This window comes from Arvicanthis niloticus, chromosome 16 (assembly GCF_011762505.2).
Source record: "Arvicanthis niloticus isolate mArvNil1 chromosome 16, mArvNil1.pat.X, whole genome shotgun sequence".
NCBI lineage: Eukaryota > Metazoa > Chordata > Mammalia > Rodentia > Muridae > Arvicanthis > Arvicanthis niloticus.
The window spans coordinates 59,966,548-59,978,658 of NC_047673.1; the positions used below are offsets into that span (position 1 = coordinate 59,966,548).

General features: G+C 50.0%; 1 protein-coding gene across 24 annotated transcripts in view; it reads left to right on the plus strand.

Annotated features, from left to right (window-relative positions):
• The window catches only part of Myo9b (myosin IXB), a 90,068-nt gene that overhangs the window by 31,189 nt on the left and 46,768 nt on the right, over positions 1–12,111 (plus strand). For all 24 annotated transcript variants that reach the window (XM_076914398.1, XM_076914374.1, XM_076914382.1 and 21 more), the window contains exon 3: positions 10,634–10,728. In XM_076914398.1, coding sequence (XP_076770513.1) covers positions 10,634–10,728 — 95 coding nt within the window. The remainder of the gene's footprint in view (positions 1–10,633; positions 10,729–12,111) is intronic.

Genomic DNA, 12,111 nt, shown 5'->3' on the forward strand with positions numbered 1-12,111 from the left:
AGCAGCTAAGCTGGTACGGACAGTCATGAGGTCAAGTTCAACTTCAGCTACAGGCCAGGTTTGAGGCTAGCCTGGGCTATGTGAGATCATTTATAAAACACAAGGAGTGTATCTACTCAAACTTGTGGGGTGAGAGTGGTGAACAAGTTGTTGGTCAGAGGCAGCATGTTTCCGTATGGGGGTACATTGTTATTTCTAAGTTTCAAGGCCCAGTATAATGATGACAGCTCAGCACTTGATTTGTCTCTCAGCATTTGCAAGGAAGGAAGAAGCTCTTAAGTGTTCTTCCCAACCAGGAAGAAAGAAGAAAATTTGAATTAGGAAGGATATGTGTGTTTCTGAATGGTAGTAATCATTCCACATCAAAACCCAGCTCCCATTGATGTGTTTATAAAAAGATAAAGAGAGAAAGAGAGTATGTTCTGTGGGTGTGTGGAGAGGTATGGGGATGTCTCAGCGGGCCCATGCAGAGGCATCTCTTACCCCTGAGGAACCAGCCACATACCAGTATAGCGTAAAATAGAGTTTACTCAGGGCATGGGGAGGGGAGCCAAGAGGGTAGTAGAGGCAGAGAGAGAAAAAGAGAGTAGAGAGAGAGTAGAGAAGTGGAGAAGTAGAGGCTGGCCATGAGCACATGGAGGAAGGGGTGAGGGGGACAGAGGGATGAGAGAGCAAGAGCAAGAGATCAAGAAAGAGAGGAGGGGCAAGCAGCCCCTTCTGTAGTGGGCCAGGCCTACCCGGTTCTTGCCAGGTAACTGTGGGGAGGAGCATACCTAGTTGTAGCCAGGCAACTGGGGGTAGAGTTTAGACAGAATGCTAACACCCGCCTTGCAGACAGACACTGGTTGTATGGTATATGGATGTGTGGATTGGGTCTGTGACTCTTGGCAGACTCCACTTGAGCTACACCCTGAGCCCCGGCGATTCTAGCCTGGCCTGTATCTTCTGAGCCAGGTGCCCAGCCTCTCACTGTGGCATACTTAAAAAAAAAAATTACTTCATGTGCATTGGTGTTTTGTCTGCACATGTGTCTGTGTGGGGTATTAGGTCCTCTAGAGCTGCACGTACAGGCAGTTGTGAGTAGCCGTGTGGGTGCTTCAGATCCTCTGGAAGTGCAGCCAGCGCTTTTAACTGTCGAGCCATCTCTGCAACCCCTATCTCTTTTGATGTTAGCATTGAAGAGGCAGAGGCAGGTAAAACTTAGGATTTGAGCTAGTCTGATCCTTGCAGCAGGTTCCAGGCTAGCAGGGCTCTGTAGGAAGAAACAAGGAGGCTGTCAGCTACCTCTTTGTTCACAGAGAATCCCAGGGGGTAAGGTCCTTCACACACAGCACCACTCCCCACCTTTTGGTAGTGGAACCCGATTCAGGGACCTTTGGCCCTGTCCCCCATCTCTGAATGCTAGCTGTCACTATGCCTTCTGAAGCCTCTAAAAGCCGCCCAGTTTTGACCCTTGGGACACCACCAGTATGCAGGCAATATCGCCTCCAGGCGTTTCCCAGCCAGGTTCCCTGGAACACTGCACCCACATTCTGGAAGGTGACTTGTTGAACTGCCTCTTTCCCTCAGTTTCCCTAGTGTGAGTAGTGCAGCCAGGGCTTGTTTCTTGTCAGTGTAGGCTGAGAGCAAGGGCACTTTTCCCCATAGTTCTCCTCTGCACGTTCCTGTAGGAGGGGAGCAAGGACAGGGTGGCAGGTGATGGCTGGTGTGGTTTGGAGTTTTGCCCCACGTCATGGGTATGGGAACCCTGCTGGGCAGACAAGAAAAATGCAATGATGCTAGACTGCATTTACCCTGCTGTCGCCGTCGGGTGCTGGGCTCAAGGGAAGTGCTGTTACACCACTCGGGTGGGAAAACGCAGCCTAAGATGTGGGAGACCGAACCTGGGGTTCCATGACCCCCAGGTGTCTAGTCGCCACTGGAAACAGTACAGAGGGGTCAGGGGGTCGGAGGTCCATGAGCCTGCAATGGGGAGCCCTGGGCCAGGGGCTCCCAAACTCCTAGACATTCAGGTGCTGTGCTGGGTCTTGAACAGAAGAGGCCCACAGGCTAAGGAACCTAGGAGGAGGGGGAACTCTAGCTTAGCTTTATAGGGATTGTCCTAAGCTTAGCAGCGGTTGCCTGGAAGCACAGAGAGGCCTTCTGCAGCAGACCTAGGCCTTTTCCATGCTCCCCATGGAGGTTCTTGATGAAAGAGGCAGTCCTTGGTTCCACAGTGTTTATTGATTGTTCATCATGGTAAATGGGTACATGCCATACTCTCGAAGGACCAGAGATTAAATACCTTTTGCTGGAAGGAGTGTAAGCTTATTGGCTAAACCCTCAGGGCCTCTAGATACCTCATTAGCATGGAGAACTCTGTTTTGTTCTCTGTGACCATAGGTCACATTCCTATGTAGGGAGTATGGTCACATAACAGGGACCCGGTCAGAAGCAGGAACACGATCAGTATTACCAAGTTTCTTAGCACAGTCCACTGCCCCACACTGTGGTTAGTGGCCAGCGTCAGCAGTGCCCTGAGATAACATAACAGGTATCAATCAGGAGAGTAGCATGTGCCTGTCATCCCTGCCTCAACAAACAAAAATATCATGGAGGCTCAGTGCCCAAAGGCCCGTTGTTTACCCTCAGCACTGCAAAATAATTTTGGGCCCAGCAAGATGGCTCAGGTGGTAAAGGTGATTACTGCCAAGCTTGAGAGTCTGAGTTCAATCCTTGGGACCCACATAATGAAAAAAAGAACTGACTACTGCAAGTTGTCCTCCGACCTGTATGTGTAAAACACCCACACACACAAATAAACTAGTAAAAACTTAAATTACTATCATACACTTCATAGAGATACTCAGACAGGTCATAATATAACAATTTTTTTTTCTTGTTTTTTTTGAGACAGGGTTTCTCTGTGTAGCCCTGGCTGTCCTGGAACTCCCTCTGTAGACCAGGCTGGCCTCGAACTCAGAAATCTGCCTGCCTCTGCCTCCCAAGTGCTGGGATTAAAGGCGTGGGCCCGGCAACAATTTTTTAAAAGAGAAAACACTTGTAAACACTTGTTACTTTTGAGACAGGGTTTCATTATGTAGCCCTGGTTGACTTAGAACTTCCTGTGTAGTCCAGACTGGCCTCAAATTCAGAGATCCACCTGCCTCTGCCTCCCAGGCACTGGGACTAAAGATGTGGGTCACCATTTGTATTGCTGTGATGAAACACCACGACCAAAAATAAATGAGAGGAGAGGGCTGATTTCACTTCCACATCACAGTCATCATCAAAAGAAGTCAGGACAGAAACCTGAAGCAGGAGCTGATGCAGAGGCCATGGAGGGTGCTGCTTATTGCCTTGCTCCCCATGGCTTGCTCGGCCTGCTTTCTTGTAGAACCCAGGACCACCAGCCCAGGGACGGCCCCACCCACAGTGGGCTGAGCTCTCCCATTTTAATCTTCAATCAAGAACATGTCCTACAGGCTTGCCCACAGGCCAGTCGGATGCTGACATTTTCAGTCTCGGTTCCCTTTCCCACCGCCACGCCCCACACATAACTAGCCTGTGCCCAGTTGACATAAACCTCATCAGGACAAGCACTGTGTTTCTGTTTTGTTTTGTGTCACATTAAATAAATGTAGCTGTAAATCCATGATTCCCCTGCCTCGGCCTCTTAAGTGCTAGGAGCAGAGGCCTTTGCCACCACTTCTGACTCTATGTGGCAATGTATAATAAACCCATTAATTCAGAAATGAAGCTGGTTTTGGTGCCTTGCACCTGTTATTCCAGCTCCTGGGAAAACTAAGGTAGAATCATTTGAGCCCTTGAGCCCAGGAGTTTGGGAACAAACTTGGACTACGGTGTTTCGATTGTATCAATGACTGACTATACCCTTGGAGAGATTTGTTTTGAAACAATCCAGGTCTTTGTTTTATAATTTTGCTTGTTTTTAAGCAATGGTCTGGTGTAACCAAGGCTGGTTTCTAATGTAGTATGTAACTGGGGATGACCTTGAACTCCCAATCCTCCTGCCTCCATCCCCCACATGCTCAGATGACAGGCATGCCCTGTCACAGGTATAGGCTTTAAACTGCTAGGTGAGCCTTGAGTCCCTGACCTATAGCCCAGCTCTAGACATGACGGGCTTTCTTCCCCCCTCCCCACCCCCCCCCAGACAGGGTTTCTCTGTGTAGCCCTGGCTGTCCTGGAACTCACTCTGTAGACCAGGCTGGCCTCAAACTCAGAAATCCGCCTGCCTCTGCCTCCCAAGTGCTGGGATTAAAGGCGTGCACCACCACTGCCCAGCCATCACAGGCTTTCTAAGGTAGGCCACTGATGTGAAAGCGTCAGTGAGGCAAGTATGGCTGGAGATGGCTCAGTGGGGGAAGTGACTGAAGACCTGGGGTCCCATCTCAAGCACCCACACAAAAAGTTGTTGTACGGTGTTTTGTCACACACAGGGAGGAGAGCCAGTCATACAACCCTGGGTTGGGAACAGGAGAGACAGCAGATGTGAGGGCCAGGATCAGGAGCTCCAGCACCTTCATCAGGAGCTGGGTCACAGCCTAGGGAGGTGGGGACAGGACAGTCCCTGGGGCTCCAGGCCAGCCTAGCCACTTGGTTAGCTCCAGGACAATGAGTAACCCTGTCCCAAAAAATAAGGTGGATGAAGCCTGAGGAATGACACCTGAGCCTGGCCTCTGTCTGTGTGGCCATTTAAAAAGAGCGGAGGGGGGTCATTATCATTGGGCTGGGAATGTGCTGTCTGTAGAAACTCCTGAATCAGTAGCTCAATTCCACTAGGACAGAGCCACAGCCAGAGAAAGGCGAGTGGTGGCCTCTGCAGCGGAGTGTAGCAGCCTCAGAAAATGTGATACAGGCTAGCACGTCCACTCCCCCTCTCTTTAGTCTCAGGAGCTGCTTAGCTGAGGAAAGCCCCAAATGTCCCTTTGTGACTTGGACAGGGTCTCAGGATTTGTCCAGTTACTCACTATGCTGGCGCAGACCTGCCGTCCTGCTGCTCTGTGAGGCTAGGGAGGAGGCTTAGGGATTGCAGGCTAGCCTAAGCTACATAGCAAATTTAAGGACAGCCTGAGCTACATAGTGAAATCCTATGTCAATAATAATTTATACCACTCCTGTCTGTCTGTCTGTCTGTCTGTCTGTCTCTCTCTCTCTCTCTCTCTCTCTCTGTGTGTGTGTGTGTGTGTGTGTGTGTGTGTGTGTATGTATGTATGTATGTATGTATGTATGTATGTATGACGACCTAGGTGTAGGAGGGAGTCAGGGCAACCTCAGGTGTGGTCTTCACCTTCCACCTTGTTTGATTTTCTGCTCCCCTGGGATTCTCCTCTCTCCACCTCCAGACTGTCATGTTGTGTATCCAGTTTTATGTTAGTTCTTGGGATTTGAACTCAGCTCCTTACACTTGAGTGGCCAAGTACTTCACCTACTAGGTCATCTCCAGCCTTACTTGAGATTTTGCAGCTTTTGTTGGGTTCTTGGGTAGGAATGGGTCCATCTTGGGGGGACTCATCCTGGCCTCCAGAACTCGTGTTTCATTTTCCATTTCATCTGTGGCTGGCACTTGGTGCCGTCTGTGGTCAAGGGCACTGAGGGTGGGGGCTTTTTGTCCCACAGTCACCCAAACCTAACCACATCCCTGATGTGTATAGTTGTCATGTGTCCATGTGGCCAGCAGCTTTCCAGAGCTGTGCTGAGCTCTAAGGCTAGAAGAGACCAGAAGAGCTTCTGGGTGGAAGTAGAGGGTGAGGCCGGCCTTGGGGAGCTCCCTTGTCCTCTTTCACAGAGGAGCTGAGACTTCCTGGTGATGCTCACTTCCTGTGTCTGCAGTTCAGCTCCTTTCCTGCCAGCCTCCTTGGCCTTGGCTCTCGTTCTTCAGTGCCTGGTTCTCCCTATGGCTGCTGTAATGGGACCTCTGCCCTTCACTACCGCTGTCAAGAGCAAGTGGGGGCCAGCCCTGGCAGTACTCCTCTGTGACCCCCAAGCACTCGGGGCTGAGGCAGGAGCATCTTTTGAAACCAGGAGTTTCAGGGTCGTCTTTGGGGGGGGGGGAGGGAGAGGGAGACGGAGGGAAGGAGGGAGGGAGAGAGAGAGAGAGAAACAGAGACAGAAAGAGACAGAGAGCCCATCCCAAGAAGCCAGAAGGGGTTGAAGTTCAGGTCACAGAGCCCTTGAGAGCTGGGGTAGGAGGATTCACGGTTCAAGGTCACCCATGCCTACTCAGCACTTGAGGCCAGCATGGGCTACATGAGACCCTGTCTCAAAGTCTAAACTCTCCCAACTCATTACGTAAATCTCTCACACAAAGCTGCACAGAATGCAACCAGAAGTTTATTCATGACCATAAAAGGCAACCTCGAGGAAGCCATTAGAACTTTGTATTCAGAAAACATAGCTGCTAGTCAGTCAGAGGCAGTACAGTTCTTCATGGGGGTTCTATGTTACCCCTTCCTCTCTCCCCTGGCCGCCCTTTAGAGGAAGCCAGCCCAGGCTCACTGGACCTCCAGAGTGCCTCCCACAGGCTTCAAGGATCTGAAGACCAAAAGAATGCTGCCTGCCTAGAGGTGTGCCTTCAGCCTAGATTGCTTTCTCTTTCTGTTGTAGTTTTGGGGTTTTGTGAAACGGGCTTACTTATATAGCCCAGGTTAGCCCTAAATCACAATTCTCCTGCCTCAGCCTCCCAGGTGCCAAGATATGACAGGCAGGTAGCACCACCCAGTTTGGAAACCATGGAGAGAATCCAGATAGATTCCCAGCACCCACTTGGTGGCTCACAAATGTCCTGTTTTGAGAGATCTGACACCCAATTTTGACCTCAGTAGGCATCAGGCACACACACATAATGCACAAACATTCAGGCAGAACAGTCATACACATAAATAAATCTAAAAATTTTTTGTTTGTTTAAATTGAGACTGGTGGATCATAACTATAATCCCAGTTAAGGCAGGGGAATCACAAATTTTAGGTCAGTCTGTACAACAGGATGAGACTTTGACTCTTAATAAAGCAAATACTGCTGAGTAAGTCATGCACGCTAAAACTGTGTGTGTGTGTGTGTGTGTGTGTGTGTGTGTCTGTGTCTGTGTCTGTGTCTGTGTATCTACGTGCATGCGTGCGTGCGTGAGTGTGTCTGTGTGTGGTCCATATGGAAGTCAGAGGACAACCTTTGAGAGTCAGTCTCTACCATCTACCTGGCAGGTCTCTCTCATTTCTGCCACAGGGTCCTGCTAGCTTCTGGGCAGTTGTGCTGTGTCTACCATCCTTGTGACTTTTAGGGCTTTGGACTCAGGTTGTCACATTTGCATGTCAAGCGCTTTCCCAACTGAGCCAGCTCCTTCCTTTCTTTTAAGGCTGGATAGTATCCACTGTGTGATGACCACATTGTTCTTCCCAGCTGCTTGGCTGTTGTTATTTCCTCTGGACACGAACCCAAAGTGGTATCGGTAGATGTAGTCAGGATCTATTTTTAGCAGTGCACAAACTAATCTTAGCAATGTGTCTTTCATATTAGAAAGGAGGAAAACTATGCTTCTTTGGAAGCTGAGCACTTTCTTTCCCTGGCATCCTGCCTGGGCCTGTGGTTCAATAGTTTTAACAGGGCTTGTCCACCGTTTTATTAATTCCTCCCTCCAAGCCACCCCCAGCCAGCCCAGTGCCATCCCCTTTTTGCATTCTGAATTCCTCTGTGTATCATAGCTGTGACCGGATATTTTTAGCCAGACTTTGAAAAGTCGCTGTGTACTCAGATACATACCCGACGCATGAGGTCACTAGGCACAGACAAAGCCCTGGCCTGCAGGGTCATCTGTAATCGCAGAATCAGAAAGCCTTGTACTCTGCAGGCCTTGCTGGCTGGCTGTCTACAGACCTGGGCCTGACATCATATTAAGAGGTCTGCAGGGAAAGTTGTTCCCAGCCCTGTAAAAGTGAGCCCTGTGCCTCATATGGATGTAGAAGAGATGAATGGGACTCATGTGTAGCAGGCAGCTCTAAGCCGAGGCGTCAGGACAGCTTCTCTGAAAAATGGAATATCCACTGTCACAGAAGCACACCGGGTCCTCCACTGTCACGGAAGCGCACCTGGTCCTCCACTGTCACGGAAGCACACCTGGTCCTCCACTGTCACGGAAGCACACCTGGTCCTCCACTGTCACAGAAGCACACCTGGTCCTCCACTGTCACAGAAGCACACCTGGTCCTCCACTGTCACAGAAGCACACCTGGTCCTCCACTGTCACAGAAGCACACCTGGTCCTCCACTGTCACAGAAGCACACCTGGTCCTCCACTGTCACGGAAACGCACCTGGTCCTCCACTGTCACGGAAACGCACCTGGTCCTCCACTGTCACGGAAACGCACCTGGTCCTCCACTGTCACGGAAACGCACCTGGTCCTCCACTGTCACAGAAGCACACCTGGTCCTCCACTGTCACAGAAGCACACCTGGTCCTCCACTGTCACGGAAACGCACCTGGTCCTCCACTGTCACGGAAACGCACCTGGTCCTCCACTGTCACGGAAGCACACCTGGTCCTCCACTGTCACGGAAGCACACCTGGTCCTCCACTGTCACGGAAGCACACCTGGTCCTCCACTGTCACAGAAGCACACCTGGTCCTCCACTGTCACGGAAGCACACCGGGTCCTCCACTGTCACGGAAGCGCACCTGGTCCTCCACTGTCACGGAAGCACACCTGGTCCTCCACTGTCACAGAAGCACACCTGGTCCTCCACTGTCACGGAAACGCACCTGGTCCTCCACTGTCACGGAAGCGCACCTGGTCCTCCACTGTCACGGAAGCGCACCTGGTCCTCCACTGTCACAGAAGCACACCTGGTCCTCCACTGTCACAGAAGCGCACCTGGTCCTCCACTGTCACGGAAGCGCACCTGGTCCTCCACTGTCATGGAAGCACACCTGGTCCTCACACCGGGTCCTCCACTGTCACAGAAGCACACCTGGTCCTCCACTGTCACAGAAGCACACCTGGTCCTCCACTGTCACGGAAGCGCACCTGGTCCTCCACTGTCATGGAAGCACACCTGGTCCTCACACCGGGTCCTCCACTGTCACAGAAGCACACCTGGTCCTCCACTGTCACAGAAGCACACCTGGTCCTCCACTGTCACGGAAGCGCACCTGGTCCTCCACTGTCACGGAAGCACACCTGGTCCTCCACTGTCACACCTGGTTCTCCACCTTCACAAATGAACACCTGTGACTCTTTAATCAAGGAAGACTATCTGATTTTCCACCATCACAGAGGAGCACCTGGTCCTCAACTATCACAGACTTTTTTTGTGTGGAATTTGGTTGGTTGGTTTGGTTTGGTTTGGTTTTTTTTTTGTTTGTTTGGTTGGTTGGTTGGTTGTTTTTTTGAGTTTTTTTTTTTTTTTTTCTTTGAGACAAGGTTTCCCAGAGTAGCCCTGACGATCCTGGATCTCTTTCTCTTTGTAGACCAGGCTGGTCTCAAACTCAGAAGTCTGTGTGCCTCTGCCTTCACCTCCACCTCCCTAGTGCTGGAATTAAAGGCACACACCACTACTGCCTGACGAAGACTGCATAACTTCTAAAGAATAAGGGCTACAGGTTGAGCTCATTGATGGAGGCATATTATCCTAAGACTTGGAAGGAGGATGGTTGCTAGCTCCAGGCCACAGAGTGAGAGCCTGTCTCAAAACAACAGGCTTTAGAGAAATAGCTTAGAGGGTAAAAGTGTTTGCTATGCAAATGTGAGAAACTGAATCTCCAACACCCCTGTGAAAAGCTGCATAATGCTTCAGATTCCTGTAACCCAGCATGAGAGTGCTGCCAGAACTCAGGCAGGCTAAACACGTGGGGACATGCTTCCTCCACATACCCGAGACTTACTTTTTAAGGTTTTTTGTTTTTGTTTTTGTTTTTGTTTTTGTTTTTTCCCCTTGTGGACGGGTAGTGGTGGCTCATGCCTTTAATCCAAGCACTTGGGAAACAGAGGCAGGTAGATCTCTATGAGTTCAAGGCCAACCTGGTCTACAGAGTAAGTTCCAAGACAGCCAGGGCTACACAGAGAAATCCTGTCTTGGGGGAAAAAATTGTTGAACTGCAGAGGTGGGTCAGCAATTAAAAGCACAGGCTGCTTTTGCAGAGAACCTGGGTTTCATTCATGGCACCCACAAGGTGAATTATAACCATCTTTAACTGCAGTTTCAGCGATTCTGATGCCCTCTTCTGCTTTTCATAGACACACAAGGTACACAATACAAGCAAAATACTCTCACACATTAAAAAAACAAAACTAGTAACAAGAAAGCCCCTAAAAAAAAACAGTTTATTGCATTACATATGTGTGTATCCACACACACACTTGTGCCTGTATGAAAAGTCAAAGAACAACTTGCAGGAGGTGGTTTTCTCCTATGATATGGGTCCCAGGGATTGAACTCAATTGTCAGACTTGGTAGCAAGCACCCGAACCCACTGAGCTATCTCTCCTGCCCTGTCCTTTGTCTCTTATCCAAGCCTCTGAGTGAGTAAGTAGCTCAGGGCTCTGGGAACAAGAATGTTGTGCCCAAAAGGAGTTTTAGGGCCAGGCTGTGCAGATTCCAGGCTGAAGTCTGAAGCCCTGCTTTTGTCTCCTCAGGCTTTTGGGAACGCCAAGACAGCCCATAACAACAACTCCAGCCGCTTCGGGAAGTTCATTCAGGTCAACTACCTGGAGAGCGGCATTGTGAGGGGGTAAGTCACTTTATTTGTGTGCCTTTGCCTTTCAAGCAGAGGCTGGAAACCAGGGTTCCTGTGAGCTTAACCAGTCCTCTGCCCGAAGTACATTCCCATGTGAGTGTGGCATCAAGGGTTTCAGGCCTGTGCAGTGAGGGTCTTCTGTGGCAGCCTTGACTCAGAACTGGCCACAGTGTAACAGCCTGCTTGCTGACCTTTGTAAGTTTTCTCTGAGGTGTCGGGTGTCACAGGCAGAATGGGGTATGGACCTCAGCATCAGCTGCATGTACACCCCTCAGTTAGAGACAGTTCTGGAGAGCACTGTGATGTGCTTGGTCCAGGGAGGTTCTAAGGGTTTGCAGTGGCTGAGCAGAGGTGGAACAGTAGAGTCTTGACTTGAGGGATAGATATGTGGGAAACTGCATGTATGCATAGATTTTGTCATAGACAAACAGCAGCTTGGATGCTTAAATGAATTCCTGGATGGATGATTAGATTGAGGGCTTGTGGGCGAGTTATCGGATGGGTGGGTAGATGGGTACGTATGTGGATAGGTTGGAAAATTTATGAACAAGTTTATAGATTTTTTGTGAAAGAGGTAGTGCTTGGTTAATGAGTGAGCGGCTAGACTTGGTCTAGGGGAACCATTGGGGAGTGGGCAGTGAGTGGATGAAGACATGAGTAGATTAGTGGGTGGATGGATGTGTACACAGTTGGAGACATAGGTGGGTGGATAGATTTGTGGGTGGATGGGTTGGCTCATGGGTGGGTTAATGGAGTGCCTCGGGGGATGGGGAATGGCTGAATAGTGATAGGTTGGGTTGATAAGTGAGTGTGTAGGTGGGTGGGTGGATACGTGGCTTGGCTCAGGGGATCTGTGGTAAACAGAAGGCTCATGGGTCAACAGATGAGTAAAACAGGCAGACCTGTAGGGCCGTGGGACCCATAGGGCCCTGGGACCCGTAGGGCAGTGGGCACAAGTTTAGGCTGAGCAGCAGATCTTGACACGTGGCTATGAGGCTGTGAGGCAGGGGTGAAGGTGACATTCTGCTGGGCCACAGCCTGGTCACAGGCACATGTCACGTGGCAGTCGATGCACCCTGAGTCTCAGCGGCACAGTGAGCTTTACCACAGTCCCAAGATTCAGACCCTTTTGTTGCTAAGGCTGTGGATAGTTGTCTGTTATAACAATTTTATAAGTAATTGTTTTTCCTTTATTTCAGCTAGTTCCTAAATAAATGAGACAGAGACTATAGCATTTATGTAGTCAAGCTTTAAGGCACAGTACCTGAGCAGTTATTAATCTATTCGAATCCGCTGAGCTAATCTGGCTACCTTTTAGCCAAAATCCCTGAGACTTGCATTCCTTCAGTTTCTCTGCTCCAGATATGTTCTCATAGT